Genomic DNA, 20,333 nt, shown 5'->3' with positions numbered 1-20,333 from the left:
CCCCCTGACCTTACGATTGAGCTTATAGATCTAATATTATCATTCGTTTGGGTCCCGGACAAATGTCTAATTTCTCTTTTGGGTCTTGAGCTTGGGAACCACTAAATTAAGGGGCCCTTGACATGAAAGATGTTTGAGAACCTCTGATCTACATCTATCTTCTGTTCTGACCTAACAAATTCAGCTGTGAGAGGGCAGAAGGTAGGCTAATAAATAATGGCAGATCGTTTTAGATCCGGAGGCTCCAGTGTTCCCTTGACATTGCTGTCATGTGTCAGATATTGAGTACAGTAATTACTCTAGCCTAAGGTCAATCTACGACTTTTGTAGTTGATTGATTTATTGGGTTTCATTATGCCTAGACATGTACAGTATACACCAATGCTTGTCTCCTCCCTGTTACATGGTTTTATATCTGCAATTGCTCTCTTTATATAAAATCCTCAGTGCTAATGTGTCCATTTATAACTCTGAGATTGTAAAAATGCAACCATATTGACCTGTAAAACACTGATGGTTTCACAGTGTACTTTGCTAAATCTAAACCAGGCATGGTTGTTAAAGTGGTGACAGGGCATTCTCCCAGAAATTAGGGTTCATCTGAGCATAGTTCAGAGCTTGGCAGTTTCTTGGATTTGGCACCGAAGACACGACAACATCTCATGGCCGTTCGTCATCGAGCATAGATGGGTTTATGATCCACTGTGCTCCCTTGTACCTCATACGGCGATATCAACATGGGAACATACAACAGAGACCAATCACTAGAAGAAAAATGTAATATAATAACCATATTAATCATTATATATGGTGCCAGCTCCTTCATTTATTGGTAACACTACAAACTATGGGGCTGTTTTGTAAAGCCAAAGTATTTCATCCATAGCCTGCCTGTCAGTTAAAGTTGATGAAGGTTCCTTCAATCTAGAACTAAACTGGTATATTGTCTTCACATTTTAATCATGAACCTTTAGGAATGTGACAGAATTCAAGGGTCAAATGTGTTTTTTCCAGTGCAGACACCACCACATTAGACCAGCTTCATACATGTGCTATAAGGGTGTGACTCTCAGGCAAGACATCAAGTCTAGTAATGGCATGACCTTTCGGTCTAAGCTGTATCTATAGTTAGTGTGATAAGTAGGTGTGCAGTGTGAGAACAAAGCAACTAACGTAGGTGCAGTTTGAGAGCGTAGCTGCTTGTATTTTAGCTGAGCAGGGTTTCACCCTTGAAATAACATTTAATTAGTCTAAAATAATCCTACTCAATCGGCTATTGGCCACAGCAGCTTGGTCCCTTCAGGTTATGGATAAACAGCAGACAGGGCCATCCCTCCTGGGTATGAGAACAAACAAAAAACAAGTGTTGTATACATCTTGTATACTGTACATCTTTTTGTTATTACATGGATTAAGTGTGTTGTGATTGCCATTTGGAATCTCAGTGCTCTGGTTTTGGAAAGGGGCCATAACAGTAATGCGTGAGCGACGGCGTGGATTAAACCCTGGATACATCGATAGGAGGGACTGGATAATGAATCCAGTATCGTGGAACATGATATGGTGATACTCATCTGTTCCTCAGACCTTTGGCAGTTTGTGGACATGTTGACATGTGTGGGTCCCCTTTAGCCAGATGGAAATAACAATGCATTATTATACCCAAGCCCCCAGAACGGCTTGTAAATATTGACGCAGCCTCCCTACTGGCCAAAGCTGGAACAGCAGGCGGGGGGAACTATATGCACAAGCATAAGAGCGCGCCGCTGGGGTCTACACAATAGGGTTCAATGGACGTTGTGTGACGTTCGTGAAGTAATTACGTCTCGGCGTAACAAATTATGTGCCAATTTACCCCACAATGCAACTGGATTAGCTATTTCCGAATGCTTCAAAACGCCACTGAGCGGGGCTGTCCGCTCTGAATGTATTATAACTCTATGATTGATTATACCATATAGCTAGATAAGACCAATGTTGGTATAACTAAGAGATTTGCTGGGGGAAATGCATAGATACACACACGCAAGCAGACACACACACACACACACACACACACACACACACACACACACACACACACACACACACACACACACACACACACACACACACACACACACACACACACACACACACACACACACACACACACACACACACACACACACACACACACAGGGATTCTTCCTTTTAAGGGACACGAGTGGAGCAACACCATGCCAGGAAAATGCCCCAATGACATAACAGAGGGTTCTCTTTGAGTACACCACAAATGGTGAAGGATGACTCATCTCACCTTTTCCTGCATCTCTGTAGAGTGCCTATGGTTTTTGCACCACTGCCACTAAAATGTGTGTCTGCTCTGCAGTATCTTTGTAATGAGCGGTTTATGCACTGCAAATCTAACATCCCTCACTATGTAGTTGTTGACGGATTGTTCTCGCTGATGCTTGGACAATCTCAGTCAAATGAGGAAGAGCTGCTCTTCTCTTTTTCCCCTTACATACAGTATAGCATCATGGTCATCGAATGTGCACTTTTAACCAGAATTTCCAACCCTTTCTACTTTCCCCATATAGTCACTGTTCCTATTTACACTAGCCAGTTGAACAGTCTTTTTGTTTTTTTGGGGGAGGGGTTCTGCATTTATTGATATTTTAAGTGGAGATGGACAGGAAACAGAGAGAAAGACATGCAGCAAAGATGGTCAAGATCGGGACTCGAACCTGCGATGCGCTGTCAGGCTACATAGAGCCTAAGTGCCCGGACCGCTAGGACAGTGGTCCGGGCCCAGTTGAGTTGTCTTTGTGAGTCATAGCCATGCCCCTATACTGAACCTTTCTTTTTCAGAGTCACTTTTTCTCTAGCCATCTTGATTCAAAATCGAGGTAATTTCGGCTTACTCAGCATTTTTATACATTCCACAGAAGAATGGCAGCATGTTAATTGCTTAATTGTATCATGCAGTCCACCTTCTGCATTCATTATGTTTCTCCACTCGTTTATTCAGATTTTTTCTTTAATTTGTCACCTGTCTGTATGTTTCAGTGTCAAGCTCACTATACTGTAAAGCCTCACGGTGCAAAACAAATCCTTGACCTCACTTTGCATGTGGTAGCAAGTACAGAATAGAAAGAAAGTTCTCTCGTTTAAGCAGGCTTTTTGCTGCCCTTTTTAAACAAAGATTCTCCTCCAATGTCTTTTATATTTTACATTGCTGTCATAGATAGATACATACAGTACCAAACCCACTTGTTGAAAACATATTCTTTAGAGCAGGGGTCAGCAACCTTTTTGAAATGAAGTGATGTTTTTATTTTCTAGATAGTCAGTGTGCCATGTCAACATACATTTTAATGACACCCCATCAAAACTTCTGACATATTTTGATTGTCAGGACATTGTTTTAATTCATTTAGAATTATGTGCAAGATGTAATTTGCTGCAAATTAGGTGACTTAATTTAATTGACCATGTTTAAATCAATATAAAAAAATAAAAAAAATAAAAAAAACTCTCTCACACACTTCTGCCAGTGTGCCAGTAATAACCCTCCTCTGTGCCAATGTTGGCACCCGTGCCTAAGGTTGCCTATCCCTGCTTTAGAGCTTAATGTTGCTACATGTGAGTTGCGTAACTGGGTGCCACCAGACTCCATGAAATAAGGTTCAGGCCAATCAGTGATGAAATATTGGGCACTCGAATTTAACGTTTGCATTAATTATTTGAGTGGAAGGGACCACAGGAGAATCTGTTAAGTCAATTTATTGACATTGACATAATTGAGACAAAGTAAATAATAATAATCAACCGTTAATGCCTCGAAGCTGCGAGGCATTAAGAGAAAGGTTGAGAAAGGGTTGAGTGAAAGGTCAAGTTAACTAAAAACACGAATCCAACATTGACTGATTACAGTGCTGTCAAACAAGTCTATGAATCTAGAGTATCTGTGAAATCGATGAAAATCTGCATCACACATTCATACAATATGTAGAGGGGGTCCCTGCTTCATCTCTCTCCCAGCAAGGGGTCCTTGGCCTGAAAACGTCGAAGACCCCTGCTATATCCTATTCAGTCTGGTTCACGCAGCAGTTGAGTGTGAAGGATGGATGTCTGGAATCTGTGAGACTGGGGATGCAACTAATGTTTAACACATGCCTTTGCCTGGCTTTCTACTTAAGGTCTAAAATTGGGCAGAAAATAACAGCAAATTGAACCACGAAGAAAAGAATTCTCCAGTCATTATTGTACGTTTTTTGTTTTTACTGACTCTCTAACCATTGCCATCACCAATTTTTGGATGAAAATTTTGCATCCTAAGGACAAAAACAGTTCATGTAGGACATGCAAACAGCTGAAGATCTCTAGTGTTATTTCCCAAGTCTAAGCACCCTCAACCGCCACATTTTTTCCACTTCAATGTGTCATTGATTTTTGTTTTTCCAGTTAGAAAGAGGTTGGCGCCCTCTGCAGTCTTTACAACAGGGTCCTCTCACGGTTTCTGGTTTCTATCATTTCAGACCCATTTTTAGCATTTTCTGTTAGTTAGGCAGTAGTGTTTCTTGTTAAAAGCAGTGCTCCTAGCAGCCAGCAAAAAAGCAATAACGAGATTGTGGTATAGAAGTGACTCCCCAACTTGTGAGCAGTGGCTGTGCATTGTGGAGGAAATGTATGTAATGGAGAGATTTACACATAGACTCAGGAAAAATGGGAGAAATGGACTGAATACACGACCCGGAAGAATGACACCAAAGAGGATTGAAATGGACTGTAATATGATGTAAAATGTTGACCCTGTGAATAATATTATGTGCGTATGTGACAAAATAAAAATTGCATTAAAAAAAAAGCAATGCTCCTTCTTTAGAACGTATGGGTTAGTGGTCATGGCTGGAATTTACCAATAACCCGAAAAACAAGTAAGCAAAGAAAAAAATACATTTACGTGCAGTGTACCTGAAATATTTATATGAGAGTCACTGATGAAAACTACTGCCAGTATCGAGATTCAAACTCAACCAAACTGAGATGAATAAAGTACAACTAGGCATGGCCTGCAGACTTGGTCACATACCTTGGTATGTGATCCCACTGAAATGTATGGTAGGCCTAATTGGCTCCTAACTGGAGTCTGTCTGTCTTATAAAAAGGTGGTTATTTAGATCTGTTCAACCAACTAACTACTGTATAACAAATGTTGGAAAATATAAGAAATAAAATGTAAAATGTCTTTAAATTCAGATTATACATATTGATCTATTTTATAAAAATATATATTGTATATTTTTATGGTAATGATTGAGGATTGTGTTTTCCAAAAAGCAGTTGCCATGCCATTGCCCCACTTAAGGTTATCTTGTGCAGCCAGTCACGTAACTAACTCCTACTGGAAACAAAACTAGTGGAAGCCAAGCGAGCTGCTTAGCATAAAAAAGATGCGTCATGATTAAATAGCCTTACAGTCTAAAAGAACATGACACCTCCACCTTCATCAACGCTAAATGACAGGAGGTTGGTGCTGTCCCTTACCTCCGTCCTTCCCACCTAACTTCGGCTTGTTTAGAATAGATAGAATACGCAAGTGCCAAGCCCTTATCGACACGGGAGCTTCCCTGTTCCACAGAGGAATCCTGCCAGGCAGTCATGACAGTGGTCACCACAATGATGCAGTTTCAGGCTGAAACACCAGAGCAAGCGCAGATGCAAGGAACAAGGGCCAGATAACAGTTTTGGCTGGCAGACATCCAGGGCAAATGCGTTACTGGACTGGATCTAGTCATACAATGGAAAGCTGTGGTGGACATTCCGCAGGACCGCCTCCATATGGGTTCAGTAACAATGTGTCTTCAGTGTTGCCATAGAAAAAGAGCCAGTAATGCCAGCATTCCACCTTGGGCACAGCTAGTGTACCCATCAGCGACAACATACAGTAGGCTCAGCAAGCTACCCAGAGTGTGACGATGGTCAACAGAGGAGGGGTGTGGGGTTGGTTGAACAGCCGAGGTCGACACCACAGAGGATCGGTGAATCACCAGCAGCGGCACAGAGAAGACCTTTGCAGCCATGGGGTAGACTCTGCTATGAGAACTCTTATAGGAATCCCTCAGCTATTGACAGATAAATGCCATAACTCTTACCTGCTGCCCCACATCGACGACACCCATGACCACAATGTGAGCTCCAGCTGGTTCCGCTCATTGGACCATCCTGGCTGGGGTCCCTTGGATTCGCTGTGTGGTCTGGTCTACCTCCACCCAAGGAAATGCCACATCCTGAAGGTTTAGGCATTTAGCAGACGCTTAATCCAGAGCGAATTACAGTAATCAAGGACAACACTGGTATGGGTCATGGGGTCGCCACCATCCAAAACACTGGCTGAGCCCCAGAATATAGGTGAGCTGTGTGTTTCTGTGTGTTTCCTGGGCCTGGCATCATATTACCTGCATTTTAGTCTTGCGTAGCCAGACAACTATTCCACAATCTCTGAATGCTATATAAAATCTGGAACCACAGCTCCTGTATTCCGAGTAATGTAAGATGGCATTTCCGTTCACGAAAATATATTTTAAAATATAATTTCTGCTCAGCAGCAAACTAAATATGCTTAGATGTTTTTTATTTATATTAGGATAAATGTGCGCGATGGTAAAAACGAAACATAAGTGGGGAGAAGGCTTCACTTCCACTTTATCTCATACTCATGATCAGAACTTCCGTCTCCCAGACTGTATGGCAGAAGCGTTTGCAAATCGTGGGAGTCAACAGTCTGGCCACGCAAGACCATAATGCATTTTGTCTGGGACTTCACAGCAATCGCCGGCTCCTATACTCCACCTAACACACTGTAATCCTAAATTGGCCTGGTACTGTATGTTGTACATATTTATTTTTAAGAGTAGGCTTTGGTGTGTTTTGAAAAACATTTGTTTGCCTGGAGTGGACCTTGTTTTTGGTCAAAATATTGTCATTATTTTTTCTCTTCAGAGCAGCTCTGAATCCTCTGGATATGCCACTTGGATGAGGCCTTTCTCATCACATCCTGAGCAAAGGTGAAAGGTAGAAATATTGACCTATATATCAGTCCAATGAGTACAATAAGACATGTGCATTGTATTTATAAGCATGTTATCTAGACAGATGCCAGGTTAATTTGTTGATAGTATGTTTTGATATTATAATGAATGTTAAGACGATGATAGGTTCCTTGTTTGCCTATGATTGTAGATTACTGAGGCAGTACAAGATGCATTAAGATGTAATACCTTGCATACTGTAAATCACTCTGCTAAATGCCTAAATTCTCTACATGAAAACGTTGCATTTTAGGAATTTCAGTGGAAGGAATCCTGTTTCTACATGGACAACTATCATTCAAAAATGCCTCTAGCTGCCACGAGAGGGCGACACATCCTTACGTTTCGTGACTTTCTGGTCCTGATCCTGAACCCAGTAGACCTGACACGTCACGTCAACTGCACAACTGCACAGGTGCACCGGTCAGTCCGCTACCACCACAAGCACAACCAAAATATGATTCGCTGGTGAGTGAGTCTCTGATATGGTCTCATTGACCCAAATGTACACGTATGACTCTAGCTCTGGTCCATAGCGTTAGTGGAGTTCTCCCTAACGCTATGGACCAGAGCTAGTATGACTCGAGACCAGCAAAAAAGGGAGTCCCCTATTACAACCATACAACCGATTACAACAATTACAACATGGCAATGGAATACAACTTCCTGATTGCTCACGATTCGTTCTCGTTCCAGGACGTTTAGGAACGGAATAATGACAGACAGCTCCCTCGACCAATAAAAAAAACTGTGTTTTAAATTGATTTACATTTTAAGCATGGGTTTAAATTATTCGATTTCGTTAAGTTTGAGCACGGGTTTATCTAATACAATTACCTAATAACATTATTTACTTACGGTCACATGCTAGCCTGGTTAGGTTATTATCTGTGCATGGCTTTTGCTGCGCTCTCATGTTTACAAGTATACCTGATAGGATGTGGGCGGGGCGATCCTTGTCTACACTTCCTGACCAATGAGCTGGAGAATACAAAGCCGATCTACAAGCTCACAACGCGTCGCATCCCGACGCGTTGTGAGCTTGTATATTGGCTATTTTCCGTGCGCTACACGGCGCATAAAAGAAGTATAAACCATGCATAAGAGGTTGTTTTTGTGTCAACTGAAGTTACAGTTGTTAGCTAGTAGTGAGCTCACAGGATCAACCAGCCAGCAGCTCGTTTTATCTTGAAAGCGTTTCGTTCTCTGGAGAACGGTAAGTTACAAGGCTGGTGAATAAACAGATGAATGAACTCTTCTGTTGATGTAATGTTTGTGTTGTGTTGCTGAAACCGTTATGTGTGTAAAATAACATGAGACCCTGGCTGTCAGCAGCCTAGCCAACCTTGTCCACCAAATATATAACTAGTTCTCTAATATAAACAGCGCATTCTGCTGAGTCTGTGACAAGTCTGACAACATTGGGTTGAGGTCTAGGATTGGACTCGTTGGCTAACTTATACATCGGCTTAATGCCTTAATACGTGAGATGCTAGGGCTAGGCTGAAACCTGACGTCGTAATAATAGCATAGCAACCTGTTGCAAGTGCAGCTGAGCCTGTGATACTGGTGATGATCTATGATGCCACCGTGCCAGCCTGACTGTGACTGACAGCCTAATGCGTGCATGATTGGTGATAGACTCCCATTGGGGATACCTACGAGATCACATTGATGGTTTTGTAGCATTTAGTCTCGACTAGAGTTGGTTTCCAGCAGCATCTTACTAGAAGTGTTCTATATCTTCTGTTCTGTGTATATGTGAGAGACTAGAGTGCTGCCAAATTGGACAATGTCCTGACTTCAAACTGTCAGACAATATTGTCTGAAAGCAATGTGTGAAAGGTTAAAATATCTTGGTCATTTTATCAAAGAACAATAAATAAATGATGATGGTTAATGGCACATTTATATAGCACCTTTTATCCATGGCGCTTTACATAGATTGTACATTACATTCACCCATTCACACACACATTCATCATACACCGATGGCGGAAGAAACGATGCAAGGCACCAACCTGCTCATCGGGTCTTGCTCAAGGACACTTCGACACTAACTCTGGGGGAGCCGAACTCGGAACCTTCCTGTTCTCAAGTGGTCGCTCTTCCTCCTGAGCCACTGATATACATACAGGCAATGTCACAGGATGTGTCAGAATCAAACAGTCACACAAGTTTATCGAGTGTACATAATGCAGATCAATACATCAGGTGGTGTTAAAGTGTCTGTCAAGAGAATACACCAATTTATACGGCATACTTTTGGTCAAGGTACAAAAAGAAAGCTTGCGGATTAAGTAGCTTACAATGATGCCATAAGTAGGCTATATTATTTAAAAGACCTAGATCAGCATTCTGGGCAACCTTTTCAGGCATGTGATCTACTTTGCCCTTTCCAAGACTGGAGTGATCTACCATGTTGCCAATAAAGCTGACAGTGAAATATCCACAGCGTAGCTGCTAATAAGAGGCCCAACCTGATCTACCAGTAAATAAAAATCACATGTGTGTGTGTGTGTGTGTGTGTGTGTGTGTGTGTGTGTGTGTGTGTGTGTGTGGGGATCATGTGTACCGATTTTTGTGACATTTGAAGAAAATATGTAGGAAAAGGAGCAAAAAGTGTGTTTTGGAGAAAATTCAAGATGGCGGAAAATCTATCATGGCGCAAATGGGCGTGGCCTATATGGGGAGATGCGTCATGACCCAAGGAATCCAGGGAAAAAATATTTTTAATTTTCCGACCTACGGTTCAAGAGTTACAGGCCAAAACGTAAAGTGGGGTGTTATGGCGCCACCATGCGGCCAAATGACACAATTATTTTTTATTTAATCCTTGAAATCATTATGAACCTCCTCTCCAAGTCTTGAAACTCTAGCCCCTATGGTTCGCGAGAGACAAATAATTGAATGTGAGTTTTTGCGATTCCCATTATAAGTCAATGGGGAAAATTAATTCACTAATAAATTAATATCAATTAAACTATAGAACCTTTCTCTTAGAAAAGTAATAGCCCATGATTCCCGAGTAAGCCGGTCGATTTGACATATGGCGCGAGTGTGTGGTGGCAAAACTGTGGGACTAGTGGCGTGCCGAAGTTTAGGAAGTTCAGGCTACATACACACACAGACACACAGACACACCCACACGGCCACGTATAGGGAGCCTGTGCTTCACACAGCTCCAAAAATATGTGGTGTGGGTGGGGTCTATGGTATGGTGTGCTGTGGACCCAGGTTAACATGCTACTACTGACCTATCTGGAGACATTAGCACAGCTGTCTGTGGGACATTGATGTCAAGTCATAACCCATTATATTTTATTTGTGTGCTTTGATATAGCTTGTGCATTTGATCTTTTGTATGCATTTCATTCTGTGTCATGTCCTGCCTTTTTGTCTGAACCCTGAGTCTGAAATTGAATTGAAATAATGTAATATTTGTCAGTGTACTGTACTGTATACAACCAAGTTTTTTAGTAGTACCATTGTGTAACATGAACTACGGTAACTGCAACGCCATTGTTTGTTTGTTTGTTTTTGTTTTTTTTAGGAATGGAGAAAGCCAAACAAGATGCATTTGACAATGCAAGACTTCAAGTAATTAAAGATGGCTATGAAAGGGCCTTTGAGTGCATCAATAAAGGGCTGACCGCAGATGAAGCTGTACAGAAGGCACAGGCCTTGGAGTATTACAGACAAGGGCGGCAGCACCTTCTCAGGGCCATCAGTGTGCCTTCACAGGGAGACGAGTGTGTTGGCAGCTCCTGGGAGTCGGCCAGACAGATGCAGGAGAAAATGCAAGAGACCCTGAACAACATAACCACTCGTCTTGCAATGCTAGAGACCAGCTCAGACCTGGGACCTCCGCCTACCTCCGCTGAGGTATCCGGGGCTAGTGCTGCAGACACGCCCTCTGAAAGCTTGTACCCCAAACTCCCAACCAAACAGAAACCACCAGAGAGGCCTTCACCACCGTTGCTTGTCAAAAACGGCCAAATGGCTGGTGCCATGGGAGGCCTGCCTGCGCAAAGCGGTGTTGGCATGCCGCTGTCGCCCACGAGACAGTCTGTGGTCCCAGGCGAACAGCCGCCGGCTTATTCTCCTCAGGCAGCTGACGGCCACCTATCCATCTCCTATGGGACGGATGCAGGAGAGATGTCGCTGGTCGGGGAAGACTTTTACAGCCACACGTCCAACTCGCCGTCGCCGTCACACCAGAGCATGGGTGATGAGGGAGAAGAGGTGTTCTTTCTGCCTCACGGGGTGCAGATATTCTTTGTCACACCTGAGGGTCAAGTGAGCGCTCCGTCTTACCCCGGCTTTCTGCGCGTGGTGAAGTTTACCACCGAGCGCTCCGACACTATGCCAAACAGACCACCAGCATTTCTACAGGTGAGACAATGAGAGTTGCTTTGGTATAAAAAGGCACTGTAGCAGTATTTAACTAGATAGTTCAACACACTAATGCAGTTTATGAGCCAATTTGAATGATCTAGAATCTAGATCAGTGGTTCTCAACCAGGGGGGTCCCCAAATGATTTTGGGGGGTCCCCAGATGATTAGCTTAATGTGTAACATTGTTTTCTCACTCAACAGTAAACAAACCAACATACATTTTAAGTGTATAGAGGGTATCTGCACATTTCCAAAGTGACAATTTAAGGACTTTTAAGACCTTTTTATTTTACCTCTAAAATGAAAATGTAAACATTGGCCAAATTGTCAAATATTAGAGGCAGAAAATAGCCGATCTACATTTTCACAACGCCCAACATGAGACGACGTGAGCATGTAGATCTGCTATTTTCATATAGAACTGTGTTAAACAAAATGTAATGCCTCAACTTCCAAGTAGAGCTCGCCAGGGTGGGCGGGGGGCAGTTCAAATATGATTATTTAGGCCCAGTCGCGGCCTGAAAAGTTCGAGAACCACTGATCTAGATAATTAAGTCTTCTTGTGCTCTTTTACCTGATTTCATAATGTTTACCTTGCTTGTCAGGATTCAGTCCTCTTTCTATACCGAGGGAGGAGATAGGCTTTGTTAATGATCTCTATTCCTTGCCCTGTGCCCTGTGTCATGTGAGCGTTGACTCAGTGCTCCTAATCCCGACAGATTTGTGGCAGTGATATCATCCCTGTGATGTCTTTAAGCTTGTTCAGGTTCAGGTGACACATCATTGCATCAGCAGTATTGACACCCTGGGGGACCAAATCTGTTTGCATGTACTTTCTATTGTCATTGTAGACCAACTTTATGAATATTACACAAGCACTACTCTGAATGGTTTAAAACCGCAAGAAGAGTTGGTAGAGTGGTATATTTTAGATAACATACCACTGTTTTTTCCACTCAGGTTAGGGTAACATCCTAGGGACATTGAATGACTATTACTATTGGTCTGTTACTGTTTTCTTTAGCCTATAAACTGCACATGCTCAATGTGTCTGAAACAATCACCTAGACATATTCTATAAATACGTGGAGCAGCTGTTGTGTAAACACTGACTATATTGTAGTTCTGGCCTTGTCAGAAGACATCAGAGTTATTTCTTTGGTCAGGGAGAGCTGTTGCAACTGTTGCAGATAGCTATTATCATATTCCTTTTATTGGAAAACAACAAACACACAAACTAGGTCATGTCATGTGTTTTGAAATGCTGCTCCTCAGTGGGGAATTTCCCAAATAGACTAGGCTTACCCTATTGGATGACATCAGTGGTTCCACATCCACAGTGCCAAGTATAATGTATGACCATCACTGTCCCACTTGGCATGCATGCCCTCAACCGGTCAAGGTCGCTGGGGGATCTCGCCGTCCCTCCTCATTGATAGAGAAAAGGGACTGTGTCATTCAGTGCTCTTGCACATTGCCCCCGCCCCCCTTTTCTTTTGATGCTGTGACATTTTGGCATGTTCATGTTCAACACAAATATCAACACTAAGCTTACAGGAAAACAGAACAACCGGGTGCTCAAGGGAGATAAAATCGTTGTAAAAATAGTGGTGCTTCTAGGATCAGTGGGATTAAAATATTGTAGAAAAAAGAAGCTGAGATCCGAGCACTCGAGGAGATGAAATAAAACAACGTTTATTTATCTAAAAACCAACATGTTTCGACCTTAAAGTTTATTTTAATCTCCTCGAGTGCTCGGATCTCAGTTTCTTTTTTCTACTAAGCTTACTGGCTTACTAGCCATGGGTCTTCAACAGGGGGTCCGGGACCCCTAGGGGGTTCTTAGTTAATGCAGGGGGGGGCTGCCAAATCATTGCATGCTAGGAACTTAAATTATTTAACCACTTGAATGCTTTTCTCAGGGGAACATTAGCCAAACATGGCAGATCTACAAGCTCATGTGAGCTTGTAGATCAGATTTTTGGCTAATGTGTAGTAGGGGTAAAAAAGAGCAGACCAAGTACAAATGTTCTAAGTACTGACGGTTTAAATGTTTAACCGTCTGAAAATACACGTTAACATGAATCCAACACTGATGAGGCTGCTGTACAGATGTCTCAGCTTCTTTCTCATCAGCTAAGGGGTCCTTGGCCTGAAAAACGTTGAAGACCCCTGCTCTAAATATTTTGCAATTTGTTTGTATTCCATGTTAACTACTTAATGCTCATTATTCACTACACTGTTGTGCTGGTTGTCTATATTTTGTTTTATTTAGGTTTGTGACTGGCTGTATCCTCTCATGGCCATGAGCTCCCCAGTATTGCTGTGTAATACGGGGGTGTTCATGTTCCCTGACATGATGGCTCCGGCTCCAGGCTCCTACGTGGGGGTGGTGCTCTCCGCTGAGCTGCCCAGTGCAGACAGAGAGCTGTTCAAGGATGTTCTCTCCCAGATGACAGACCTCCGGGTCCAGGTGAACATTGCAGCCATGTTTTGACACGCGTGGAGAGGGGACAAAATAGTATAGCTTAGGAGACCAAAGGTCAGAGAAGAGGCTTGTCCTCAGGAAACTTAGTGTCAGTATTGAAGTACTGTATTGATGAAATACCGAGCCTGAGATGCAATAAAGCAAAAAAGGTATCTCAGAATGAGTTCTTAACCATTTCAAACAACATGAGAACACCATTGACAAAGCACACACCTTTGATGTAGTGGCCTCATCATGGTTTTACACAAATATGATATATGCATTGCAAAAAATGTACTGTGTTAACAGTTATTTAAGGTAACAAGCTACAAGCTATCTCTATAAACGGTATGGGTTTCAATGTAACTTTCAACCATTTAGGGTCACATACTGTACACCAATCTATATATTATATTGCGGTAAAAGACATGACTATATTGTCAGGTGATTGAGTTATTTGGAACTCATTTGTACATCATTGCTATGGCTTCCCCCACTTTCTAGAGTGTAAAGTAACGTTTAATCCAAGGTGGTCATGATATAGCCCTGAGCAATGTGGTTATCAAGAAGTAATGCAACATTGTTGCATAACCGCACTGCTTGTCGTTGATTATCTAACCCCCACCTCAGCACTGTAGGGATTGAAATGGTAGGTGAAGGGAATTAATAAGTGCTAATGCTCTTATATCTCCAGCAGTTAGAATAGCATCTGAGCTCAAACACAATTGCTGATACCAACCGTGATGGACGCTGACGGAGAGCGCAACCAAACACGGTCCTCTCTGATGTACACAGTATAGTCTTATTACCAGACTAGTCTCATTTTTTTTTTCATGGACGGCGACCTTATATCCAGCCATCAAGTAAGCAATTTTATATTGCCTTTGATATGGCCTAACAAATGGATTTGTGGGCTGGAGATTAATCAGGGCTTCAGCACAAAGCAAGACTGTTAGCTGACTGAAAGCGGGCATTTTAAATTGTCTTGTGGCCTTTTGTAAGGAGGAAAATGGTACATTGTATTGAGCAGCACACAACAATGAGAGGCTTTATTGTGATACCAAGGAGGTTACTTGGAGGCGAGTATCAGAATAGGTCTGTATTGCCTGTGTAGCATAGCTTACATAGAATTTGACCATTTGTTTTTACTTTCCGCGTGCGCCTACGCCTGACGCTAACAATGTGCGTCTTTGATCAGGCCCCAGATGAATCTGCAGAGACCATCAATCTTAGTCAGAAGGTACCCATCGCTCCCCCTGAGGAAGCCGCTGAAGCTACAGCTGAGGAGGAGAAAACACTGCCTGAGTGGAGTGAGAAGGTGTCTAGTGGCATCCTCACAGGTAAGCCTACGCCTTAGACCTCATGCTGTTGTAGGTATTATTGTATTGTCAATCAGCCACAGACTCATGGATTTCAATATGATTTTGCAAGCAAGATAGTCTTCAAAATAAAAACACTCTTGATTGATGTCTGGTTACCTGCTTGCCAAAGTGGTTGGTAGACAAACTTACTTTGAAAGGTTCTCAGCACTGGATATTGTTAATTTTACTTTATAGTTTGTCTCTGGAATGGATAATAATAAAAAAGAAATAGAATAGAATAGAATAAAAAAGAAAATAACTCCTTGGGTGTTTTTTGGTCACTGTATATTATTTGCACATAATTACTGTATGTGAGATTTGTCCTCAGCCTAATAAGTATTCATCATTCAATATTGTTTTAGTTAGATTTCATATACTTTGCTTCTCAACAATTTGTAGCAACAATACAAAATAACATAATTGGTGATGTGACCTGACCTCATGAAATTCTGTTGTCCCTCTAGGTGCATCGTGGCTGAGCTGGGGTCTGGTGAAAGGAGCCGAGTTCACAGGCAAGGCCATTCATAAGGGGGCCTCTAAACTCAGGGAACACATCACTCCAGAAGATACACCCACCAATGTCAGCCCCACTGTGACCAAAAGCCTCCATGTCGCCAAACAAGCCACTGGAGGTGCAGTTAAAGTCAGCCAGTTTCTTGGTGAGGAGTTCATCTTTATCTAGATATTCCTTTAATTCTTGTTTATTTGTAAACAAACTTCTTAAGGCACATTTTACTTCTTTGCACAACTGTCCACTCGACAAAAATGACAACGACACGCAGTTATTATGCTGGTCTGTTAGTGTGTCCAAAACTTGAAGCGCAAACTGTGAGCTGGTCGCCGCTTATCATGGACCATTACATCATACACACTTGTTTCAGTTGTCATGTCATGAAGTAACCTGACTTTCGCCAGATAGTTGCTGCAGTGCGTAACGCTCTGCCTTACATCTGGGCTCTCTTGGGCACACTCGATGTAAGGGGCGGGCCATTTTTTTAATTTCTGTAGCTGGTGATTGGATGTGGCCGTTTCTATCACAGTCTGGGAGTGCCAACTCCAACCACTCATATTGGCCTGTCTGCATGACGTTGCACCCAGAATCCGCCTCCTGGGTTTCCACGTGGTCTACAATCAGACTCTATTGGCTCAGAGCCGCTCAGAGCCCGCCCATAGCTGCCGCTGATTGGTCCGGCCCGGGACTTTACGAGTGTTATCAACGCTGGCCGAGCAAGCCCAGATGGTAAAGCAGAGCGTTATATACGCAATGCTGCCACCATCTGGCGAAAGTCAGGTTAGTCATGAAGTTGAAATGAAGCCTTAGTACTTAGTTGCACCTACCCAAAACAGCCGACATACGTGCCCACAATGTCACTCTGCATTGTGAGCTTGTAAATTGGCTAATTTCGGTGGGCGATAAGATGGGCAACATCAGGCCTTACTTAGTGTCCCTGTCTCCTGATAGTGGATGGAGTGTGTGTTGTCGCTAACTGTGTGGGTCGAGAGCTAGCCCCACATGTGAAAAAGCATGGAAGCAAGCTGCTGCCAGAATCTATGAAGAAAGATAAGGATGGGCGCTCCAACATCGATGGAGCCATGGTGGTGGCTGCCAGTGGAGTTCAAGGTATAGCTACTCATTTCATTTACTTAGGAGACAGTTGGCTGAAGGAGAGCTACTGTATATTAGAAATGCACATTTTCCTTAACTACTTTAGCCTTAGCATCCCAATTCTGGGCGTGCCATTACGGGCTAAACTGTATTATTGTAATACTGCTGCCACCCCCCTTGCAGGTTTTGCAACAATGTGGACTGGCTTGGAAGTAGCAGCAAAGAACATCACCACGAGTGTAGCATCAGAAACCGTCACCACCGTAAAGCATAAGTAAGTCCTTTGAAAGCACTTGCTTTAGTGTGTACACAATGTTTGTCTCAACTGCTTTCTAGACTGGTTTTCCTTGTGTATCTTGCAAATGAGTGCATTTTACAAATATGCACTTACATATTTGTACCTTTTCCTCTTCCACTTACTTTGCAGATTTAGGGGTCTACAAAACATCTTAGACCCACCTAATACGAAGACATGTACTTTAGACCCACCTAATGAGAAGACATGTACTTTTTCTTAATTCAGTATTTAATTTTCTATTGATCACAGGCATGGCCTCATCTGAATGCCACTCTTACTATAGAGCACTGTGGAATTGCTATCTGGCTGGACACATAATTCATGGTGTTGCTTGAAATAATTTCCTCCAGTTCCCTATGTTTCCTACATGTTTGGAACATAAAATTGCAACTATAAAAATTTAATTGATTGTACATTAATTTGGGAAAGTGGTTCAAGCTATCGAACTTTGAAATTCTGCACTGCATGGGTGTGCACCTCAAATGCATGTTCAGCATGTCATCTTTGAAATCTTTACCCTCCATTATAATTGTGCCAACTTGCTCTTGCTCTGTCCTCTCACCCTGCTGTATCTTGATTAATTCTGATTAAGGTATGGGAAAGCAGCAGGCCAAGCCACAGACCACGCTGTCAACTCTGCCATTAATATGGGCCTCACTGCTTTCAATATTGATAACCTGGGGATCAAAGCTGTGGTGAAAAGAACTGGCAAGGAGACAGCAAAGACCCTTCTGGAGGAGTACAACCTTCAGGAAAGACCAGAGAATGAGAAGAAAGTGCAGAAAAGGGACAAATAATCTGTGATCTCTTCCTTCGGTTCTCTGTGGCGCCTTAAATCATAATCTACAGTATATTCTCATATGAAATAAATCTATATGTAAAATATATTTATGATTAACGTTTTATATTTTATTGACAAGTTGACTTATTTTGCATATATAACAGTTTGACACAGTTGTGTAACCAGCAGTAGAGGTGGTGTTTAATTCTTGTGCAAACTATAATTTTGAGAATATATCTTGACAAATTATGAAATGGTTGTGTATATATTGATTGTTTGACTTGACAACAAATTGAGTGTGAATATATTTTTTTCATAATATGAAGTTTAATTCCCCCAAAATGAGGGAAAGAAAGCATTGAAAGGTTTGAACTATGCTCACTGTAAACCTTCCTCATAATAATAATTATATTTAGGTTTAAGTTTTTTTATGATCTAGAGAAAATGCACTTTATCTGCTGCTTTGAAGAAATGTAGGAAATGCATATCGATAAAGATTTGTCCCATTAATGATTTAAACAACAAACATAATTGTTTGCAATGGGGTTGGGGGATGATAATTGTGCCTGGAACTGTAAAATGCTTTGTAAGACTGTTTTGTCTTTTCTTGTTGAAAAGCCCATATACTGCTATGCTGTAGATGAGTCCCGACAGTGTGAAAATAACTATGCATTACTGTTAGCAGCTGCTATCAATGATGGATGGATAACATATAAACCCATCTGGACAGCAAGTCTGAGGGGTTCAATGATGTGTTCTTTTCTAACTTTTAACATTTTCCTATTATAGGAATTCATATCTAATATCAACTGTGGTGCTGCTCGGTTACTCAGTTTGTCATGTAATGTCTTAAAGGAGTATTTCACCCCAACATTATTCTTTTTTTCTGTTGATTACTCACAATATGGGGACTTGAGTTAAATAATATTTTTTGTTTGTTGTATTCCTAAGACAGAAATTTGATAAAAGTAAATTGATTCCGGTTGGGGAACCCTAACTCCTTTAATAACAATTTATCTGTTACTTTTCATGACCTTTAAATTTGTCCTGCTTCATCAATGTTTCTAATAACTCAATATAAATATTTAGTTTTTAACATGGCAATGTATGGACAACTATTTTAACAAGTACTGGTTTTCGGGTGAAGTGGTGAATCTGTTTATGAACTCAACTCAAGCTTTAAACCTACAGCAGGTGATTGTGACTTTCCATGTGCTTTTATAGCTGTATGTAAACAGTTATATGAACAAGAATTGTGACTAAATAAACCTTTCAAAAACGTTTCACTGTCTACGGGTTGAACTCATTATTCAGAAAATAAACAAATCAATGTTTGTATCAGCCTGATGCACCACCTAGTGGTCATAGTGTGCAACTGTGAACTATAATCACTCAAGCTGGCCTGAGCATAAAAAGAAAGATGAGTAGGCCTAGCTATGTTCAGTGAAGTACTGAAGTCATGTCAGAAATAAAGTGTTCATGAAAATGTAGTCATGCTGTTAATGCATAATGAAGAATAGCTGTTAGATTACATTTTAGTTTAATTAAAACCTTATATCTAGATATCAATAACCACTTAAGAATTCATATTACTATTAACATTAATATGAATAGTAATTAATACTGTTAATATTAAAACATTTGGGTCAAACAATGTGAAAGATTTTAGGTTCATCCCACAATTAAAGTCACTTTACAGAGACGTCTTTATTTTGTAAATGGGACAAAAGTAGCGGGGGGAGACATACAAAATGAAAACCACTGACTTAGCATCTCTATTATGCAATGCATAGCCAATTATGGATTAGTCATTTGTAACACAGACATGGAAAATACAATAAAACATGACCTAATTAGAATATTGAGCCTAGGAAATTATGCAAGTGCAGAACGAATTCACTTCTGCCATGTTAGACTAAAGGAGTCACGTCTCTTACCACAGTCAAATGAGAAAGAAGTACAAAAAAAAGATATAATTTTGGAATTACTTAAGCTGCTTTTTGTTTGATAAATATATATGAAATGTGAATGCATTGGGAGCAATGGTTTACCAGCTAAACCTGCCATTTGATTTATGTTATGTTATATCTTGTGTTATGAAGACGTGTATCGAAGTTTTTTATTGCTCTCAGTGCCTAAAATCTACTATCATGCGAATACATTATATCAGTGGTTCCCAAACCTTTCAGGTTGAGACCCAAAAGAGAAATTATACATAGGCCTATGCCTGGGACCCAAACTAGTGAAATCAGAAGATCTACAAGCTCACAATGCGACGCTTCGGGTCATGTTGTGAGCTTGTAGAGCGTCTATTTTTACTACTTCTTAAATTTGTTTTCTAATTTA

The 20,333-nt window shown here is 41.4% G+C and overlaps 1 protein-coding gene across 2 annotated transcripts; it reads left to right on the top strand.

Moving 5' to 3' along the window:
* The first annotated feature begins 8,177 nt into the window (after window positions 1-8,177).
* spartb (spartin b) lies at window positions 8,178-19,270 on the top strand. Of its 2 annotated transcripts, none has more exons than XM_080732248.1 (8): window positions 8,178-8,292; window positions 10,630-11,471; window positions 13,750-13,947; window positions 15,140-15,281; window positions 15,767-15,961; window positions 16,765-16,923; window positions 17,092-17,182; window positions 17,799-19,270. In XM_080732248.1, the coding sequence occupies exons 2-8, from the start codon at window positions 10,632-10,634 to the stop codon at window positions 18,001-18,003; spliced, it is 1,830 nt and encodes a 609-aa protein (XP_080588374.1). In that variant the 5' UTR covers window positions 8,178-8,292; window positions 10,630-10,631; the 3' UTR covers window positions 18,004-19,270. The 2 variants fall into 2 exon arrangements, with proteins under 2 accessions (XP_080588374.1, XP_080588375.1); XM_080732249.1 differs by having other exon boundaries at window positions 17,336-17,850.
* Window positions 19,271-20,333: the final 1,063 nt, after the last annotated feature.

This window comes from Nannobrachium achirus (assembly GCF_963921795.1).
Source record: "Nannobrachium achirus genome assembly, chromosome: 8".
In the NCBI taxonomy this organism is placed as follows: Eukaryota; Metazoa; Chordata; class Actinopteri; order Myctophiformes; family Myctophidae; genus Nannobrachium; species Nannobrachium achirus.
This window is presented reverse-complemented; position numbering and strand designations above follow the sequence as displayed.

Coding starts and splice junctions, on each gene's coding strand:
- spartb (XM_080732248.1), top strand. CDS start 10,632: ATGGAGAAAGCCAAACAAGATGCATTTGACAATGCAAGACTTCAAGTA. Junction 11,472..13,749: donor GACCACCAGCATTTCTACAG/GTGAGACAATGA, acceptor TGTTTTATTTAG/GTTTGTGACTGGCTGTATCC. Junction 17,183..17,798: donor GTCACCACCGTAAAGCATAA/GTAAGTCCTTTG, acceptor ATTCTGATTAAG/GTATGGGAAAGCAGCAGGCC.